The following is a 20,353-nucleotide window of genomic DNA, read 5'->3' as shown; positions in this document are numbered from 1 at the left end:
ACTTATATACGTCTCTTCACTATGTGCTATTTAGTTTGGCTTGTTCCTGGACTCTGTGTGCTGACATCCGGTCCTCATGTGCCCCTTCTAGATCTTCAGTTTGATTAAAACCAGAAGTCTGCTACTTGTCCCAGACTTCCTTACCAGCCATGCTCTCATCACATTTTGCCAAGGGGAGGCAGTTGTGCCAGACTGGAGGCTACAAAAAGGTGGAGTCCTCCTGCTTCTGGTGGTTCCTCCACAGAACTGCTAGCTCCTGCTGGAGTGTCAGATGTTCAGGCAGCAGCAGACCAACTGCAGCCCCACTATTGCCAATGGTAGTGGCAGGCCAGTGCTGGCTTTTCCAGGGAGGTAGCTTTTCCATGGGCAGTGGCACTAAATGCTGCATTACCCAGAAACACACTCAGGAGAGGATCTGGAATTGGTTATCTGCCCTACATGGGCTTATGTACCCTACTTGGGCTTAAATGCAGGGATAGCCTACCACCTGCCAGAGAAGACGTGATACTGGAAGTCTGGGACAGGCACTGGCAAAACACTTACCTAAGTGGTCTTCTGTGCTTGACCGGGAAGTGCCTTCTCAGACTGTAGCCTGCAGAGGAAGTGGCTGCGGCATTCACCGATAATATAGGAATGAGGACTGTAAGGATTATGAGTGGATGGGTGTTTCTTCCTGTACTGAAGAACTTCATCAGCATTTCTGACACTGTGAAACTCTCCTCCTTGAAATATTTTCTTGGCTCTCTCAGTTTCCTAGTTTTTCCTTGACTTTGAAATGTTAGTATTCCCCAGGGCTCATTCTTTGGAATCTTTCCTTATCTATGTCAACTCCCTATATGATCTCATCCAATCTCGTAGCTTTAAATACTGTATGCTGACAGCTCTCCAATTTTTGTCCCCAGTCCTGACCCAGAATGACATAGTCAATCTCCTATTAATACTTTCATTGGGATGTCTAATAGGCGCCATGGAAATACTCATTTCACCCCGATCTGCCCTTGTCCTGGCCTTCACCATTCCAGTACATGGCACCTCCACTTCTCCAGTTGTCTGAAGTCCACAGTTTCATTTTAATAATATTAACTGTATTAAAATGCCTTCTGAGGTTACTAAAGTGAATTGCCTTCCAAGATTACTAGAAAAAGGAGTTTATGTTTTGCTTTCTCATTATGAGTTATGATTTATTTTTGTTATAAAAAAGTGCAAATTGTTTATTGTCCTAAAATACATGAAAACACATTTGGATAACGTTCCTTATAGAAAATGAAACAGAGAGAAAGTGTACAAAATGATCAAATATTAGTAGCATGAATCAGATTAATACACGTCTAATCTCTGAAACAAATGGAATAGAATGTCGATATTGTGTGTGCATGACAAAATTAAGTATTAATTAGAGGAATAAAGCCACTTCCACACTTGATCCTTGACACGACCACCAAGGTTACATTGTGTGAACCTGAGTCATAAGTGTGTTTAGTAAGAATGAAAATTCGGTGTGCCTGGGTGGCTCAGTCCAGTAGGCCTCCCGCTCTTGATTCTGGCTCAGGTCATGATCTCACAGTGTGTAAGTTTGAGCCCCAGGTCAGGCTCTGTGCTGACAGCATGGAGCCTGCTTGGGATTCTCTCTCTCCCTCTCTCTCTCTCCCTGCCCCTCCTCCTGCTTGTATGGTCTCTAAACAAACAAACAAACAAACAAACAAACAAACAAACATTAAAAAAATGAATGAAAATTTAACCTGAAACAACCTAAGAGCCATCTTGGAAGGCTTAATATATTTACAGGATTCTTGAGCTTAAATTCAAAATCCAATTATATGGACACTAAAATGTTACACTAGACATTGGACAAGAAGAGCTGAAAGATAAAACACAGGAAATCTAGTTAAACTTGAATTTCAGACGAACAATAAATCTTTTAGTATAAATATATCCCGTGCAATTTTTTAAAACTTATTTTTAAAAAGAGAACGAGCGAGTGGGAGAGAGGGGCAGAGAGAGAGAGAATCATAAGCAGGTTCCAAGCTCGGTGCCAAGCAGGTGGGGGTGGGAGGGCTTGATCCCACAACCCTGGGATCACGACCTGAGCCAAAATCAAGGGTCAGATGGATGCTCAACTGACTGACTACGCCACCCAGGAGTCCGACCTCCCACCTCAACCCCCGTGCAATGTTCATACTAAAAACTTACTCATTGTTTATCTAAAGTTCAAATTTCACTGGGCAAATTTCAAATTGAGAACCCCATAAACAAAATGAATTAAAATCTTGGTGTTTCAAAGTTGCAACGCAAGACACATGGCCCACTTGAGAATGTTTGGCTGCTATACCAGTGCTCTAAGTTGTCTCTCTCCATCATCTCACCCCTTTTCGGCTTCGCAAAAAAATACTCTCGGGAGCCTTCAAAGGTGGCTCCATAATTTAACGGTGGAACACGAAAGTGGAAAGGGTTCTTAAGTCGGACATTCACCCGTTTCTGGAAACGATGGGAAAGAGGAAGACGCTGGTGGCGGCAGGGAAGCAGGGAACACCCTGGGCCGTTGAACCTTGGGAGGGAAACCGAGTGCGCGGGCAGGAGGGCGTCGGGAGGTCCCCGCAGGCCAATCGGTTAGCGCGCGCGCCTGGCAGGGGTCGCGGCCACCGGGGTAAACTAAGGGCGTCCGTTACAGCTTAACCGCCGGTCGGACAGGAGCCTGGGGGCGGGGGTAGGGCTACAATTGTAAAACACCTTATACGAGAGCGGGCTACAGTGTCAGTCTCTCACGTCGCCCTTCTCTTCCACCCGGCCGCCCCGGCAATCCCGGAGCCCCGAAGTCGGAGGGGCGGCAAAGCGGGCGGAGAAGCCACCCTCAGCTTACTAGTTTGAGTCATCCTGGAGATGCAGAAGCAGGAGAAGCTGAAAAGCACGAAGGCGGCCAGCGCGATCAGCACGTTCACGTGCTTCGTCCTCATGGAGCCGGCCTGACGCGGGCGACAGCGGCGCGGCAAGTGGAGGCAACAAGCCGCGCCCCCCCGCAGCGGAGGATGAGCGCGCGCCGCCGCGCCTGCGCCTCTGGACGCGCGCTCTCGCGCCCCCTTGCCCTGCCTGTGTCGGTGAGGACCTCAGCACGCCTGTCCTTTGGCTCAGCACTTAGCATCCCGAACCCCTTGCTAGGACTAAGGGTAGTTAAATGCCATCAACTATGGGAAAGCTCTGCACTGCGTGGCACAGTGGTGGGTGCTCAGTAACTGTTAATTTATTTTCCTGTAGCAGTGGCTTTTGCGCCAGACCCTAGGCTAAGCAGTTTGCATGTATTAGCTGGGTAAATCCTCAAAACATGCCAATTTTTTTAAGGTAATAAAGATAATAGTATCTAATATGTTATTGGTATCTTTTACCATGAAAGAAAGGAGCCGTTGTGAATTTGAGCTACAGGATACACAGCTGGAAGTAGTTCTGCTACAAACCTTGTACATAGATAAGAAGTTTATAAATAAAAGTTCCTAAATAAAATATGTATCTTTAGCCTTAAATGAAAGCCATCAAATGCCCAAATAATTTAGGGGGCTTAGATTTTTGTGTGGGAAATGGCCAACACCAGACTTTCAGCTTTATCCCTTTATCTTTTATATTTTGGTACCCCCCCCCCCCCAAAAAAAAAGGATGAAGGAGTCAACTATTGTAAAAAAAAAAAAGTTATATATACAATGAGCACTGCAAGGGAGGTTTGCTAACCTTTGCCAAGTTCAAGATATCAGTTTTTCAGCCCTTTACAAACCAAGGCTAGGAAACACTAGGAGAAAATCAGTAGGGTGAGACTCTTTGGGCTCCATGAACTGTGGTTTGCTATTGGGTTCTCCACACTGAGCAATCTTCTTATTGTCAGTGTCTGGTTATAAGCGTTTTACTTCGAACCAGCACTATACCACTGGATGGGCTAGTTTCTGGCTCCTTGAAAGAAGAAACATTTGAACACATATCGGCGTAAGGATGCCATTGTAAGCTGAGTTTTCTCATGTGATGATGGCCAGGAGTTGTGACCTTCAGTTGAGCAGTGACTCAGCCAGGTCCCAGGAATGGCAGCTGGAAGAGACACCTCAAACTTCATTTTCCTTCATCCCTTTGGTCCCTTGCCAGTTCCTCCCATTAGCTAACCTCTACTGGGAGCCAGAAGGCAAGGAAGTTCTGTGCATTGTATTAGAGCTAAAGAACTGCCTCCTGTAGAGTAGACTGACATGTGGGAAGAAGCTATCCAGCGCAAGATATCTCCAAATTCAATAGCTCATAGTCCTCTTACTTGGTCTCCAGTTTCACACCTTTCAGCTTTTTGTTGGAAAGCAAACGATGTCACAATCCACTAGCAGTATCCAGGGAAAGTTTTTAATCCTCTCTGAGCTAGTGTTCCTCAACAGAAAGATGGGATGAATAATACCTGTCCAAGGTTGCTGAATTAAATAACATTCAAAGCCAGTTAGCATTATTTCTTGTCATTATGTAATGCTCAATACATTTTGGTTTTCTGTTGTTGCCCATCAGAGCAATATTCATTTTCTCACTAATTCTATTATTTTTTCTATGGCAGACTCCCTGCTCAAAAATCCTTCAGCAACTCTGTGTTAAAAATGAAAAGTCCTGGAATCCAGGACCTTACACAATCTGGTTCCACCTACCTTTCCAGCTATTGTATCTATCCCAGCTATTGATATGCCTCCAATTTAGTACTCAAAAGTTCTGCTGCACTCAAACTCACCAAATACCATGTTCTCAAGATTCAAAAAAGCATTTTGCTCTCACATCTTAATGCTTTTGAAATCAGCATGTGTCTTCTGATTTTTATATTTTAGTTATTTCTTTTTGTCTTTTTTTCCAAAGAAAGGAAAATCCAAAACCCTGATAATCAGGCAATGGCTTGTCTATGAATCAGAACACGTGATAGTTATTGAACATCTACACTGTGCCAGTCACTGAACTAGGTACTGGAGCTACAAGTAGTCGATTGCTGGCTCATGGCTCCACCTTCTTCATGCACAAACACGGACTACACCACACACACACACGCGTACGCCTACCTTTCAAAAGTATTCAAGACTCAGCTGAAATGTCACTTCACGAAGCTTCATTGATCACCCACGTATAAAGAAGTTTCTATGCTCTTTGAAAGCCTGTAGCCCTTGGGTTCTCTCTCAGGACACTCAGTCTGCATCACTTATCTGTTACGTACGTATTTTACTCCCTTTACCATGTTAGAAGTCCCTGAAAGAAAAAGATGATGCCTTACATATCTCCATATCATATTCCCCACTGTGTGCTCCAGGGTGTTTTACAGATGAAAGGTGTTGATTGAAACACAAGCCTATAGTACAACTGGGCTATGTTCACAACTAACCACTATAGTCACTACCTGCTACCATTCAAGCCAACAATAAGTATCACTCCAGGAAATCCAGTAAAGAATGCAGTAGTGTTTTCAAAGACCTTCACACCTCCCTTTTGTGATTTGTTTTCTAAAAGTATTGGCACAGGGGCGCCTGGATGGCTCAGTCGGTTAAGCGTCCGACTTCAGCTCAGGTCATGATCTCACTCTCGTGGGTTCGAGCCCTGCGTCGCGCTCTGTGCTGACAGCTCAGAGCCTGGAGCCTGCTTCGAATTCTGTGTCTCCCTCTCTCTCTGCCCCTCCCCTGCTCATGCTCTGTCTGTGTCTCAAAAATAAATAAAAAACGTTTAAAAACTTTAAAAATAAATAAGTAAAAGTAATGGCACATTCAGAGCACAGGGAAGTGGAGAATTGCCAGGCTAAATAATTGCTAAATACTTATAGGAATAATAACAGGGATGAGAAGAGTATCCTATGGGGGTATTACCAGCATTATAGCCCTCAGGGCTTCTAGAGTTAACTTTAGTCTAAATGGTGGTCTCGCGACTGTTATTAGTACAGCAGAATAAACTTATTAGTGGAGACAGATTTTTCTAGTCTTGTATAAATATAGGATCCTGAAGGTGAAAACAGTCTGAAAGATAATAACTTGATAAAATGCCAGTTGTCTTGGTCCTATTTTCTGTTTCAAGTGATTTAGAATTAAGTCATCTGTGCCCAGGGCGAGTGCCATCTGTTCAGCACAATTTGGGTAAATTACAGTACTGAAAGGAACTTTTATGGATCATCTAGGACAGCCATTGTTCTTAAACAAGAATCACCTAGACACCTTGTTAGGCAGATTTCTGGGCCCATGCTCAGTTTCTGATTCAGCAGGGTAAGGTTGGGACTCCAAAATTTGCATTTCTCACAAGTCCCAGATGATACTGATGCCTCTGGTCCAAGAGATGACACTTTGAGAACCACTTCATAATAATAACACTGCATGGAATCAAAGGTTGGACTTAGAAAAAGGTATAGATTGCCTAATTTATTCTCTTTGCTCAAACCATCCCAAAATACCCATTTATTTTTTTTAAATTATTATTTTGTTTTTTAAATTTTTTTTAATGTTTATTTATTTTTGAGACAGAGAGAGACAAGAGCATGAACAGGGGAGGGTCAGAGAGAGGGAGACACAGAATCTGAAACAGGATCCAGGCTCTGAGCTGTCAGCACAGAGCCCGACGCGGGGCTCGAACTCACAGACCGCGAGATCATGACCTGAGCCGAAGTCGGCCGCTTAACCGACTGAGCCACCCAGGCGCCCCTTAAATTATTTTTTTAATGTTTATTTACTTTTGAGAGAGAGAGAGACAGACAGACAGACAGACAATGTGTGAGTGGGCGAGGGACAGACACAGAATCTGAAGCAGGCTCCAGGCTCCGAGCCATCAGCACAGAGCCTAAGATGGGGCTAGAACTCACGAACCACGAGATCATGACCTGAGCTGAAGTCAGATGCTTCACCGACTGAACCACCCAGGCACCCCCAAAATACCCATTTAAAAGACACCACATTAGGGGTGCCTGGGTGGCTCAGTCGGTTAAGCGTCTGACTATGGCTCAGGTCATGATCTCACGGTCCGTGAGTTCGAGCCCCGCGTCGGGCTCTGGGCTGATGGCTCAGAGCCTGGAGCCTGTTTCCGATCTGTGTCTCCCTCTCTCTCTGCCCCTCCCCTGTTCATGCTCTGTCTCTCTCTGTCTCAAAAATAAATAAACGTTAAAAGACACCACATTCTCTGCCACCAGCGAGGGGGATTCCATTATGTGCCCTGGTAATTATATTCTACAAGTTAACAATATTTATAAAAATTTATTTCCTACCCCTGAATGTACCAAGATGGGCCTGGTTAGGTAAACAAAACAAAAAAATAAAAATAAAAAAAAAATAAAAAAAAAAAAAAAGCTTTCAGTTTCTAGGATTGCCTCCTGAATTGAAAGGCTGTAATCCCACCAAAGGGGCCTTGCCTAGGTGAGGGCTGAAATCAGCCCTTGTACCACCTGCATTCTGCTGCCGGGTTGGTTCTGTTGAGAGCAAGGAGTGCATCTCGTACGAATGCACACAAAAGCATCAGGTAGGCGGCTGAAGCCTCACCGTCCCTGGAAGGAGTGAACAAGGACAAGACATTGTCTTGTCACTAACACTAGGAAGCTGTGTAGGTACCACATAGGGTACTAGAAAAGCAGTAGAAAAACAAGCATGGCTCATAAATCACAACCCGAATGATAGTGCCACTCTGTTACTGTTGGGGCAGGGGTTCAGTGGTCCTGTGTCACAGTTTTTCTCCAGATTACCCTGGCAGAGTTTTCAAGCCAGACATCGAAATCGGCTTCAATCTAATTTTCAGGGGAGAACAGCTCTTAGGGCTTCTCCCGTCATCGGCCATGATGTAGCTTCACATCTGAGAGAAACCACTGTAGTAAGTATCATTCTCTTACTCTCAGACATTCTCGAGGACTAAGAATGACAGTCTCTTTTCCCAGCATCGCCAGTTACTTGTTCTCCTTCTTGTAAAATGTCGTCTCTTTTCCATTTATCACCTGTCAGAATACAAACCTGGTCTCCCCTTCGGTTCAGCCATACTCTCAACCCACAAAAAGAGCAGTGGTCGGAAACTTGCTGGGGCCTCCCCTTTGTCCATTCCGGGGGAAGTGGGAGGCTTGCCTCAGTCAAGTACGATGTAGCTATCTTCCCACCCTATGGGGTGACTGGGAGTGAGACCTATAGCCAATCCTTGTTTGGCCACAAGATGTGAAGTTGAGTAGGGAAAGGGTTAACATTAGGCAGGGAGAGATAAGGGAGTGTCAGGGAGGCGGGCAGGAGCTGTAATCTGGAGGCTGAAGAAGTGGGGATTTCGGGTTGGGGGTGTGGGTGGATAAATGTATTCCAGACCTGCCTAGGCTAGATGTCATGAGTGGAGTCTTACAAACTTTCTGATAAAGTGCCAATAAAAATTCAGGGACAGAAATCCTCTGTGGCTACCCAGTCAGGACCCCTCTCACTCTTGAGAGAGCTTTATACTTTCCCCTCAATTAACTCCATTGCTTTGCTCACTCTCTGTGGTCCTCGAGATTCATTCTTCGAATCCTTGAGACAAGGACCAGTGTCTCTCCCACCCTCCTGTGACAAAGTCCACTATCCAACACAGGGGATTCCTTAAAAAGATGCACATTTAGGGTGCCTGGGTGGCTCAGTCGGTGAAGTGTCCAATTTGAGCTCTGGTCATGATTTTATGCTTCATGGGTTCAAACCCCACATCAGGCTCTCTGCTGTCAGCACTGAGCCTGCTTCAGATCCTCTGTCTCCCTCTCTCTCTGGCCCTCCCCAGCTCACACTCTCTCTCTCCTCTCAAATAAATAAACATTTAAAAAAATATGCACATTTATGTCAAAAGGAATGGAAATTGTGTCTTGGGCAGCAAGTCTTCCTTTCACTGGGTCTTCCAAGGGTAGTGCTGGTCCCTTACCCATGGGACCCACTAAAATAAATTTGTAAAGTGGGAGAGAGAGAGTCAGAGCACCATCCTCCACCTCTTCACTCCCATTGCAATATTGTGATTTATAATAAGAAATATTGTGTCTTTAGCTGGTCCTGGCACAGAGCTCCTAAAACCCGTGGAATTTCCTAAGATGAAGAGTGATAAGAGTGGTTTTTGTTATGTTAATGAAGTCGCTTTCAGAAAGCACCTAAGTAAGGTGGGATGTGGGGGGTGTTAGAACATTTAGTCCCATCTCCCTGACCTCTGAGGATGGGAAAGGGGCAGGAGATTGAGTAAAAATCACCAAGGGGGGCAAAGTAATAAAGGCTCCATAAAAAAACCAAAAGATGGGGGGAGGGGAGCCTAGGTGGCTCAGTTGGTTAAGCTTCCAACTCGTGGTTTCGGCTCAGGTCAAGATCTCACAGTTTGTGAGTTTGAGCCCGGAATGGGGCTCTGCACCGACAGCACAGAGCCTGCCTGGGATTCTCTCTGTCCCTCTCTCTCTCTGCCCGTCCCCTGCTTGCATACTCTGTCTCTCAAAATAAATAAACTTAAGAAATGAAACAAAACAAAAGGACAGGATTTGGAGAGCTTCTGGATTGGGGAATACATGGAGATTAGGGGGAAGTGGAGCTCTCAGAGAGCATGGAAGCTTCATGCCTCTTTCTCCACATACTGCCCTATGTTCCATATGACTGTTCCTGAGTTATATTCCCTTATAATAAACCAGTAAGTAAAATGTTTCTCTGAGTGCTGTGAGCTGCTCAAGCAAATTAACCCAACCTATGGAGGGGGTCTTTGGAACCTCTGATCTATGAGAGTAAGTCAGAAGCACAGGTGACAAGTTTCAAGCGGTATCTGCAGTAGTGGGTGGACGAGAAGTATTGTAGGACTGAGCCCTGTAGGATCTGACACTATCTCCAGGTAGATAGTGTCCGAATTGAACGGAACTGTGGGTTACCCAGCTGGTGTCTGAGCATTACCCGGAGGTGTGGGGAAAAAAAAAAAAAAGAAAAACCTATACACAGGAATTGATGGCCAGAATTGTACCCATCCCCAGCACTCAAAAAAGCCATTCCTCCTTTACTACCCCTCTATTTGGACAAAACACATTTCACCTAACTGATCCAGCCAGCCCTCCGTATCTTTTACATTGTATTTTCAATAATGTTTCAATGACCAGTTCTAGCACTGATTTAACAATTACTTTACAGGTAGCAAAGAATTTGATGTGTCCGTATCATGTTGGGATTTGGGGGGCCTACTTCTGCACACTGGAATGTAGAATGCATTCTTTGGTCCAGAGTTTAGAGCAAGGCAAAAGGGCCCACAGCAACCACACAGCTGGATGCAAATAGGCTCATTAAGCGACCCACCTCGAAATAGCCAAAGGCCCTAACTGTCCACTTACAACCAGGCACCCTTCTTATGATTAGCAAAAAAGGGACAATTCCATATGTCCCCATACTCTCTCACTCTGCCCTAGAACTGTGGGCCCTCACCACCACCTGGTCACAAACAGTCTCTCCTTTGCTGTCCTGCCCACTGCTCCCTGGCAGCGTATTCAATAAACTTTTATCTCTTTTATTCGGCCTTAGGTGAATTGTTTCACCACCCGTGCCACCAGCCTTCACCGGATCAGAGCGCCCCACATTTGGTACTCCCTGCGTCATCCTATTGACACAGCCCACACAGAGAGAGGTATTATAGGGAACCAAATAGCACTGGGCAGTGTTTGTTTGGGCTTTAGTCCAAGACAGAATAAATGTCAAACTCATTTGGATCCTGTAGGGACTGCAAATAGTAATCTTATATAGTTCACTGGCTTTTATGCTTGGATCCTTTTGCCCAGGAGATTTTTCTGAATGCCATCTTTAAGTAGCTAATTTTGTTGCTGTTGTTATTAGCATTCAATAGTCTCTTACCACATTAGTGGCACAGGTAAAACACAAGTGGAATACATCATTATTCCACGCACTATTGCATGGCTTTGGCTCACTGTACCCACTTAAATTACGTGGCTACTTCTAGAAAATGGCAGGGCATCAGCTTGCCATTTCATCCTCCTCCTGAACAACTCCATTCTCTCTTTGTTTTAATGTTTATTTATTTTTGAGTCAGAGAAAGCACGAGGAGGGGGACAGGTAGAGAGAGAGAGGGAGACAGAGGATCCGAAGCCAGCTCTGTGCTGAGAACAGCAAGCCCTATGTGGGGCTTGAACTCACAAACTGAGATCATAATCTGAGCCAAAGTTGGACGCTCAACTGACTGAGCCACCCAGGCGCCCTTCACTAACTCCATTCTTATGATCCACTATAATTGAGGCCCCATAGGGTCTTCCACAATTGCATCACCTACAATAGGAGTATTCTTCATGTTCACGCACCAAGATTCTCATTTGGTTACTGGCTTATGACCATTTAAATGTGCACACATTGCCCTGAGGTTAAAAACCTAAGCTCTTCCTGCACTGCCATATATACTGCCCTCAACCTGGCCCCTTGCATGAACTTACCTTGGCATTATTTCACTGGGTTTTTACTCCATAGAGCAAATAGTAGCTGACTTTTATATGGCAGTTTCTATGTCACAGGACTTCTCACGGATACACCAAGAAACTTATCTTTGTTTTTGTTTGTTTGCTCATTTTTAAGAAACTTGTTTTATTTTGTTGAAAGGGGAGTCATGAGATTCAGACGCTTCAGCAAGAGAAGTGAACTGTGAATCAGTCCTAATGCCAGATGCTACTTGGTCATGGGTGTGTTGTAACTCCTCAGAGGTCCCTCTGAGGACACGAAGTCCATTTTATTTGAGAACTTTGTTGTGCAGCCTCGTATTTATCACAACTTCCTTTTTTTCCCTGTTATTACCCATGCAATATCATAGGTAGTTCAGATCTTCATTTGCTCAAGTTGTGGGGTTTGTTTTCATTAAAGCCCAACATTATGCTGGCAAAATGGCTCTCTAGCGCCATCATTAGGAACTTTTTGAGTAAAAATATCCCAGTGGTCGCCACAAGGCGGCAGTATTATCTACATCTTATTCAAAGCTTCCAATTTGCTTGTATTCTGGCATCAGAAACTTCTAAAATTATCCGTGAATGTATTAGAATGGTAGGGTCTCAAAGCATACTTAGGCCACTGCCCATTATATATTTTTCATAGCTTGCCAACAAGTTCATAAAGGTATTGTGCCTTTTTTAATTGGCGGAGTCCTGGAGGGAGAGTTATTTATTATTTACTGTTCATAGAATACCTCTGGTAACCGAAAGTTATGTTGATAAATTTAACTGATTGTGGTAAGTGCTGAATTTTACCTGAGTTAATGAACCATTTGGGTAGTCATATCTGCCTCTACTTATCTCAAATCTTCTGAGTTCCTTCCTCCAAGGGGGTAATGATCATAATATCATCACTGCAATAAATTAACTTCATTTTGATGGTGATCATGTCTACATCCAATCTCATCAATTGTGGCAGTGAATTGGAGAGGTCAGATGTCTTGGGGAAGGACTCTCAACAGATATTACATTCCTTTTCATGGACAAGCAAACTGTGCTTGATTTCTGAGAGTGGGATCAAGAAGACAGAACCAGCTGAAATGATCACAAAAACTCTCAGTCCCAGTTAGCCTGTTGAAACTCTTACAGTTTTTACAATGTCTGGCACAACAGACGTTTGTTTTTGTTACTTATTTATTTATTTATTTATTTATTTATTTAGAGAGGGAGGGGCAGAAAGAGAAGAAGAGAGATTATACTCTGTGCAGTCAGCACCGAGCTCAACATGGGTCTCAATCCCACAACCATAAATAAGATCCTGACTGGAGCCAAAATCAAGAATCAGATGCTTAACCAACTAAGCCACCCAGGCACCCCCAGACACTTGTTTAAATCATGGAAACTACCTTGTTGAAATTGTAATAGTTAACATGTTGTTTTCCAGAGCCTTCTTTTTTGGTCCTGGGTCGCAGAAGATTAATACAAAGCATTAGTGGAGATTAGCTCTTCTGCTCTCCTTTAGTTACTGAAAGGTGAGATTTTCTGTGTCGTTCCAGAATCTGACACTGCCCAATATTTACTACAAAGGAAGGTTTGGGCAATTCTCAGGGCTTTCATTTTGCGTGTCCAATTAAAATTACATGAAGGCAGACTTCTCTGGCTCTTAAAACCTTTTGGCTTTAAGCTGGTAGTGACAAGGACCATCATCACGTCTATTCTAATTATATATTCAGGTAAAGTCAAGAATTGGATAGTTCTTCCTTTCTTATTTCTTCATCTTTGGCTTCATGGGGATTCTGGTGTTACCTACCCCAACATTCTCATATGCTCCACTTGTCTTTCCAATGCCCTGTAGGCACTATGCTACATATCACACCATCATTCAATAATTCCCCAAAAGTATTCCACTATCCTCTGCCACTCGACATTAACAATATCAAGCAATCTCAGACCTGCTACCAGGGCCCAAATGAAGATTTCTTGACCCTCAAGTTAATTGTCATTTTCTCCCACAACCTTAATAGATGAATTAAAATCACCATCCTGTGTTAAACACACCTCTCTTCCCTATTTCTCTTTAGCATCATTGGCTTTAAACTCTTCCAGGCTGGGATCATTGGAGCTGATCTGATAGGTTAACTTAGGTGAGGTGGATGCAGAGCTGGAGTAGATTTCCCTCATCTCAACTATTACTACCAAACGTGCTAATGAACCCCTTGTACATCGTTTCCTGCTTCTCTATTCCAATTTCCTGCTTCTCTATTCCCTCTCACCCTCTCTTCTTTTTAAAAACAATCATATAAATCATTTGACCTGATTAAATGTTTATTTCCTTTGTTCTGGTTACCATTTTCACTCCAGTGCATTAGCTTACTTGTGAATAGTTTAAACTTTCTTTTCATTGGTAAAGCTCATTACCGGTAGCTAGGGGAAACAATCTGCTTTGGCATTCTGTGTATTTCCTTGTTCTCCCACTAAAAGAATCCAATGGTAAACCATATACATATGAGGTGTTTCCCCTCATTACAGTGTCTAAAATAGTATTTAAAATAGTTTTAGAAAAAAATAGTTTTAGGGAAGTACAACACAAATCATAAAACCTTAACATTTTTAATGCTTCCACAGAGATAATCCATTTCACTGTTAGTGAAAGGAATAAATAATTTTCCTTCTCACTATAAATTTGCTGTATTACAGACCTCACATACTCCAAAAGGGGGTATTTGATTTGATATTAAATACCAAAAGGGGATATTTAATTTGAGTCCTTTATGAATCAAATACTGAACACTGCAACAAGTTAACAGTCATGCCAAACAACATGTCCATTAAACAATTTGTAAAATTTTTTTATGTTTATTTACTTTTGAGAGAGAGAGAGAGACCGAGATGGAGCATGAGCTGGGGAGGGGTAAAGAGATGGAGACACAGAATCCGAAGCAGGCTCCAGGCTCTGAGCTGCCAGCACAGAGCCCTACACGGTGCTGGAACTCATGAGCCGTGAGTTCATGACCTGAGCTGAAGTCAGCCACTCAACTGACTGAGCCACCCAGGTGCCCCATGCAATTTCTAAAATTAATAGTGCTTGATTGTTTAGTCTGAGAATCCAAGAAAACAGGGATTCCTCAGTACTACTCAAAAATATAACCAAACATCATTACACTGAGGCCTTTGTTTTCCATGTAGGTGATTTGATAGGGCCAGCTACAGCACACAGGTTAGTTCAGAGACCTAAGTAGGTTCCACCTTCTCCTTAAACCCAGAATTCTAATCTCAGGACTTAAATACCATTTAGCCAGAAAACCAAAGAGAATAAGAGAGAGAGAAGGCCAATCTTCCCCGAGAGACAAGAAGGGCTTCATGTATCTGCCAGTTATATGCAAATGAATTAGTGGAAAAGAGGAGAGGCAATCATATGCACATGACATTTTAACGTACAATGACCTTGCTTCCAATAAATGCAGTTCGATCAACTTTTCAGGTTCTAACCAAACAGGTTACCATTACTTTCTCTTAGAGAAAAACATGGACAGAAGTGGGCCATGGGCAGCATGGAGACAAGGCGAGAGTTCCTCTGTACTCCCGACTCTCAGCACAGCAAATTTAAAAGGTAAAAAGATTATATATAATTGCACCACAGGATTATTTCACTTTAAATCATATAAAGGTCTTGTGTAATAATTGGAAGACCCTTGAAGTAGAAATTTGTTTCTATTTCTTAACTTGCCAAATTGGCTGTGTACTTTGCCTTTCTGGATCTTTTTTACGTACAATAAGTAGTGTTCACTGAGATGATCTCTAAGTTCCCTTCAAGATCAAAGATTCTAGGGGCGCCTGGGTGGCTCAGTTGGCTAAGCGACCAACTTCGGCTCAGGTCATGATCTCACAGTTCGTGAGTTCAAGCCCCGCATCAGGCTCTGTGCTGCTAGCTCAGAGCCTGGAGCCTGTTTCAGATTCTGTGTCTTCCTCTCTCTCTGACCCTCCCCCGTTCATTCTCTGTCTCAAAAATAAATAAACGTTAAAAAAAAAAAAAAAACTCATTAAAAAAAAGATCAAAGATTCTATGATTTTATTATTATAGTAGATGGTCAAATTTCATTACCAAATTGATTGTTGGTTGCTTTTACGGAGCAGGGATGATGGCTCAACCTTCACATGCCTAATTTTCTACAATTTAGTACTTTTTAAAAAATATGTTGATTTAAGTGTGGAAAAGTGTGTATTGCTGCTTCAATTTGTGTTAACAAGGGGCTGCAGGGACTATACAAATATCACTTGCGAAAACACTCCTGGAGATATAAACAAAAAACTGGCTGCTTTTGAGAAAAGGGGTTGAGGGATTAGGAGTTGTGGGTAGGTAGGGGTAAGTCATTTCTTAATGGAAGTTGTCCTTCTAACTTATATTCTACTCTCCCCTTGTCCTTTCTCCTCCGGCCACACTGGCCTTCTTGCTATTCCTCAAATGTATGAAGTATGCTCCTGGCTCAGGGCCTTTGCACTTGCATTTCTAGTGCCTGTAATATTCCTCCTACAGAAACTCAGGTTTAGGACAAAGTTCAAATTCCTTTTCTCAACATACAGAGCTCTACTTTTTTGCCATGCATTAGCCATGGGCAAGTCATTAAACGTAAATCCTGTTTCCTCTTCTATAAAGTAGGACTATTAATAATCACTCCGCAAGATTAAGATTACACGTAGGTGAAAGCGCTTTTGTAACCTTGGTGCTCTGAAAGTTACCAAAAGTACGCTGTTTCTTCCGTGCTTGGAGTCTAGGGGTAGTACAGTTTCAATCAGCGGAAATGACCTAGGTTTAAGGCGAGAAAAACCTCCAGAGCTGCACTTTGAGACCAACCTTTGGCGCCGGGTTAGCCTCCAGGTAGCCGTTGCCAGGGAAACCGTTGGGAGTCCGGAGAACAAGAGCACGCGCGCCGGCTATTCAGCGCTACCTCCTTTTAGCGTTAGCAATTGGTGGAGCTCGGGCCAATCGTAGTGGCCGGAGGGGCGGGGGCGGGCAGGGTCCCGGGAAAGGCGTTCTCGCGGCCTCGCTCCCCCACTTCCGGGTCGCGGTGCTTGCAGGGAGCGCTCCGCGGGTAGCGTCGTTTCCGTTGCCGGCTGTTTGCAGTTGGGGAAACCGAGGCAGCTCCAGCTTTCCCCCTAGTTCTTCCGCTCCTGTGAGGTGGCTGCTGTTTCTTTTCCTCTCGCCCCGTGCTGCTTCGGTGCGGCTGCGCTGAGGGCGCGCGGGCTGGTTGAGACCCTCGGTGTCCTAACGAAAACCGTGGGGCGTCCAGGCCGGCGGGGCTTTGTGCGAGCCGTACCTTCCCACTCGCGGCCAGCGCGCGACCTGGGCTCGGCCAGGCTCCGGAAGGGGGGGCTCCGCGCAGCCACTCCCCGGGGTCTGGGGAGCTCAGGCGCCTCGAAGCTTGTGTTCCCTGCGCTTAGCAGTTCTTGTTTCTTTTGTCCTATTGAGCGCGGACTAGATAGTCATTTTAGAGTAACAGTTCAGCCCATCTCTGATGATGGGCGCTGTTTCTGCACTGGCCTGCGGGGATTTCAAATTTGACAGCCCCCTCAGACCGTAGTCTAGAGATGATGTATCTAGGGAATGTTGAAGACAGGAAGGAGATAAGCGTTTTTATTTTAAAGTAACTCCTCACTTGTATTCCCCCCACCCCCGCTTCATTTAGAAGCTCAAGATTTTTCTAATGGCATAAAGATTCATTTCTGTTGAGGGTGTAGTTTGTTACTTTTCTTAGTGTTTCTGCCCTTCTCCTGTTGAATGGAAAATCAACAATTATTAGCCAGGGTGCGGTCTACTTTGTGTTCAACTTATATACTTCAATTTGTAAGCCATATGTAGTGTTTTTTTTTTGTTGTTTTTTTTGTTTTTTTTTTTTTTTGCTGGAATCTCCTTGACTGTGGGACAGATGTAACTGGAATTATACATAGGGGTTAAAAGAACTCTTCCTTTTACAAGCGATTCTGATATAAGGCATATTTGATATAATTGTTGCTAAGTTGGGCCCCTTTTGTTCTTGAACTGTTGAGCCCCATTTTCAAAGATGAGAACATAGGGAACTGAGAACTTGAATCTAAGTAAGTAGTTTGATTTTTACAGTTAATTCCTAAAAAGTGATAAATTGGCCATTTGACCATCCGTCATTTAATTGATCTAAATGGTATTTATTACTTCTGTCTTTGTTTTCTTACATGCCTAAATAACTGCTACAAAGTAGACCCAGTGGAAAAGCATGATAGGTATAACTTGGGATTTGATGAGTTGGATAAACTGTAAATTTTTTTACATTTTAAAATCGAATTCAAGGTCATTAAATCTGTCATATATTTCCTTCTCCAGGAAAAAAATGTTTATTTCTTTGTGGGAGTTCTTCTATGGGCACTTTTTTCGATTTTGGATGAAATGGCTCTTACGGCAGATGACCGGAAAGTGTGAATTGCAGCGAATTTTTGATACCTATGTAGGTGCACAAAGGACACACAGGATAGGTAATGTTATTTGAAAAAGGGTGATTAAGTAATCTGAGTGAATATTTTTTTCTCAGTATTCATAGTGGCAGTTGCACTCATTGTGTATCCTGATCAAGAAACTTAGTTTTTAATCTTTGAAATCTAGCTTTGAATGATTTCTGCTCTAAAACTGTATTATGATTTTATAGGAAAAGAAACGTTATTGTTTAATTCCACATCTGTGCAAAGAATGATCTTGGCCCGTAAAATTCATCAGTTATGCCTTAGATTATAGTTGCAACCTATTTTCCAGAGAAAAATTTCTGTATTTCTATGCCCTTTGAAATTTTTACTTAACTGGTGGGGAAGACTGGGTGTCTGAATCTGGATCCACTTTTATATTCATCATCTTTCATCAGTCTTTTAGTGTCTTATGTAATTAATGAAAGAACAGTAACAGGTATCTAGTGATCCCTGGTAGAGATTATTGCACTCAAAGTCTGCACTGTCCAGTGTTGTAGCCAGCAGCCACATGTGGTTATTGGGCACTTAAAATGTGATTAGTCTGAATTAAGGTGTGCAGAAATATATAATATACACTGGGTGTCAAAGACTTTATATGAAAAAGGAATGTAGAAAAACCTCATTAATATATGTTGAAATGATAATGTTTTGGATACATTGGGTTAAAATATATAAAATTGTGTGTGTTTTATTCTAATGTGGCTACTAGAAAATTTTTAAAGTACACATGTGGCTCACATTTTGCCTTGCATTATATTTCTGTTGAACAGTGGTGCTCTGTTACCTTCTAAAATTCATCAGCTTTCAGTGCTTAATTGAAATTATTGCTTTAAATTAGAACACAGAGGAGTGAGAAATATGGTTGAGGTCATCACTCTTTGACCAGAGTAAGGGAGATCAGGAATTGGTTACAGTTCATGTTCACTGTGTTAAAGGGAAAATCATGACTTAACCAAATCCTCCTTTGTGTTGAACAGCGTGCTTCAAGGAAGAAATTCACCCCTGTGAGATCTGGGGGGGGTGGGTGCTGGTATCCAAGGCAACTTGGGAAGAATGAGAGATATAAGGAGGGAGTAAGCCTCAGGGCAGCTGGATGATTGAAGTTTAATTACTTCCCTAGTTTTTTCACAATTTTGTGGCTGACTTCAATTACTGCCTGCTCTTTTGATTTGCCCTTTTGGCTGCTCTAAGAACAAAGTACTTTTGATGAGAAATCTTAACAGTAGTGGTTTATGTTCTGTAGTATGGGGGAAGAACATGTTAAGGCATTAATTTGTAGCAAAACTATTTGTCTTGAATTTTTCAAATTGCTGAGAATAAAGAGACTGTTAGTACATGTACCAGAAAAAAAATGTTAAATAGTCTAGTAAAAATGTTCTGGTCATTCTTAAAATAAAAGACAAGAATGGAAAAGCTGTTTTTTTATTTGTCTGTTAGAAGATAGTTAGCCAAATAATCTCTTATTTTTGTCCCTTCGTTGTTGTGTGATTCACTTGCTAGTTCCTCAAATCTAAATGCCTACTCCATAAGGCTAACAAATGAAAAAAAAAAAAAAAAGTAGTAGAGAGCACTTTCCTTATATAGTATTTAGATGAGTTTCTGGGACCCAAGCTATTGTGAGGCAGCCATGAATGAATTGCAGTGATTAGTAGACACTTGGCAGTTTGCATAGAAACAGATGACCCTGGGGAAATTAGGACAGTCCCACCACTTTGGCTCTGGTGTGTTGTGTTGGGTTGAGAGTCTTGGAATCATATCTAGTTATCTATAAGGATAATTTTTAAAAATTTTTCCTGTGTTATTCATGTGGAAATTACATCTTCTAAACTATTAACTTATTGCTGGCTTGATATTTATACTATTTTTTATAAAGTAATTCACAAACAGCATTTAAGTGGTAACATTCTTTTTTTTTTTTCTTTATTTCAGAAAATTCCTTGACCTACTCCAAGAATAAGGTAGGATTATATCACGCTGGTAATTTTAGAAAACTTTTTCTTTAAAATAATACCTCAGTTTTTGAATTATTTTTTTATGTTCTACAAGTCTTTGCTGTAAAGAGTATTGCATGAAATTTCCCACTTTTTTAAAAGTAATGTCTCACAGTTGTGAGATCGAGCCCCCTGTGGGGCTCCTCGTTGACCTGGACCTTACTTAAGATTCTCTCTCTCCCTCTCCCTCTGCCCCTCCCCTGCTCTCATACTCTCTCTTTCTTTCAAAAAGAGAGGTAATATTTTATTTTTGAAACATTTTCTTTATGTTAGTGTGCTACTTGTGCACAAAGAAGGTATTTGAATAATTTGTCTTTATCTGAGGTTTTGCTTGTTTATTTTGCCTCAAAACTTGATAGCCTTTGAAAAAGCAAGTTCTCAAGAGAAAAACCTCATAAACTGTTTTTGGGCTAGATTCTTACGTGAGAGATAAAGCAAACGATTTTGGATAGTTATAAAAAACTGTATCATGTGTCTTTTGATCTAAAATAAGTCATAC

General features: G+C 42.5%; 2 protein-coding genes across 8 annotated transcripts in view; one reads left to right on the top strand and one right to left on the bottom strand.

Annotated features, from left to right (window-relative positions):
- Positions 1–3,333, bottom strand: part of MGAT4D (MGAT4 family member D) — a 58,220-nt gene extending 54,887 nt beyond the window's left edge. Inside the window, exon 1 of the mRNA XM_042983857.1 lies at positions 2,858–3,333. Within this exon, the coding sequence (XP_042839791.1) occupies positions 2,858–2,951 (94 nt within the window). The 5' untranslated portion in view covers positions 2,952–3,333. The remainder of the gene's footprint in view (positions 1–2,857) is intronic.
- Positions 3,334–16,408: 13,075 nt separating this feature from the next.
- The window catches only part of ELMOD2 (ELMO domain containing 2), a 31,669-nt gene continuing 27,724 nt past the window's right edge, over positions 16,409–20,353 (top strand). The window contains exons 1-4 of one of the 7 annotated variants that reach the window (XM_042983861.1): positions 17,199–17,467; positions 17,608–17,629; positions 17,730–17,878; positions 19,793–19,821. In XM_042983861.1, coding sequence (XP_042839795.1) covers positions 17,737–17,878; positions 19,793–19,821 — 171 coding nt within the window. In that variant the 5' untranslated portion in view covers positions 17,199–17,467; positions 17,608–17,629; positions 17,730–17,736. Of the gene's footprint in view, positions 16,591–16,673; positions 17,178–17,198; positions 17,468–17,604; positions 17,630–17,729; positions 17,879–19,792; positions 19,822–20,353 lie in introns of those variants that run through there. The other 6 variants (XM_042983858.1, XM_007091784.3, XM_042983862.1 and 3 more) reach the window with 6 other exon arrangements.

Source organism: Panthera tigris, chromosome B1 (assembly GCF_018350195.1).
Source record: "Panthera tigris isolate Pti1 chromosome B1, P.tigris_Pti1_mat1.1, whole genome shotgun sequence".
Classification (NCBI taxonomy): Eukaryota; Metazoa; Chordata; class Mammalia; order Carnivora; family Felidae; genus Panthera; species Panthera tigris.
Note: the sequence above shows the minus strand (reverse complement) of the source record. Positions and strands in the feature narration are given on the sequence as shown.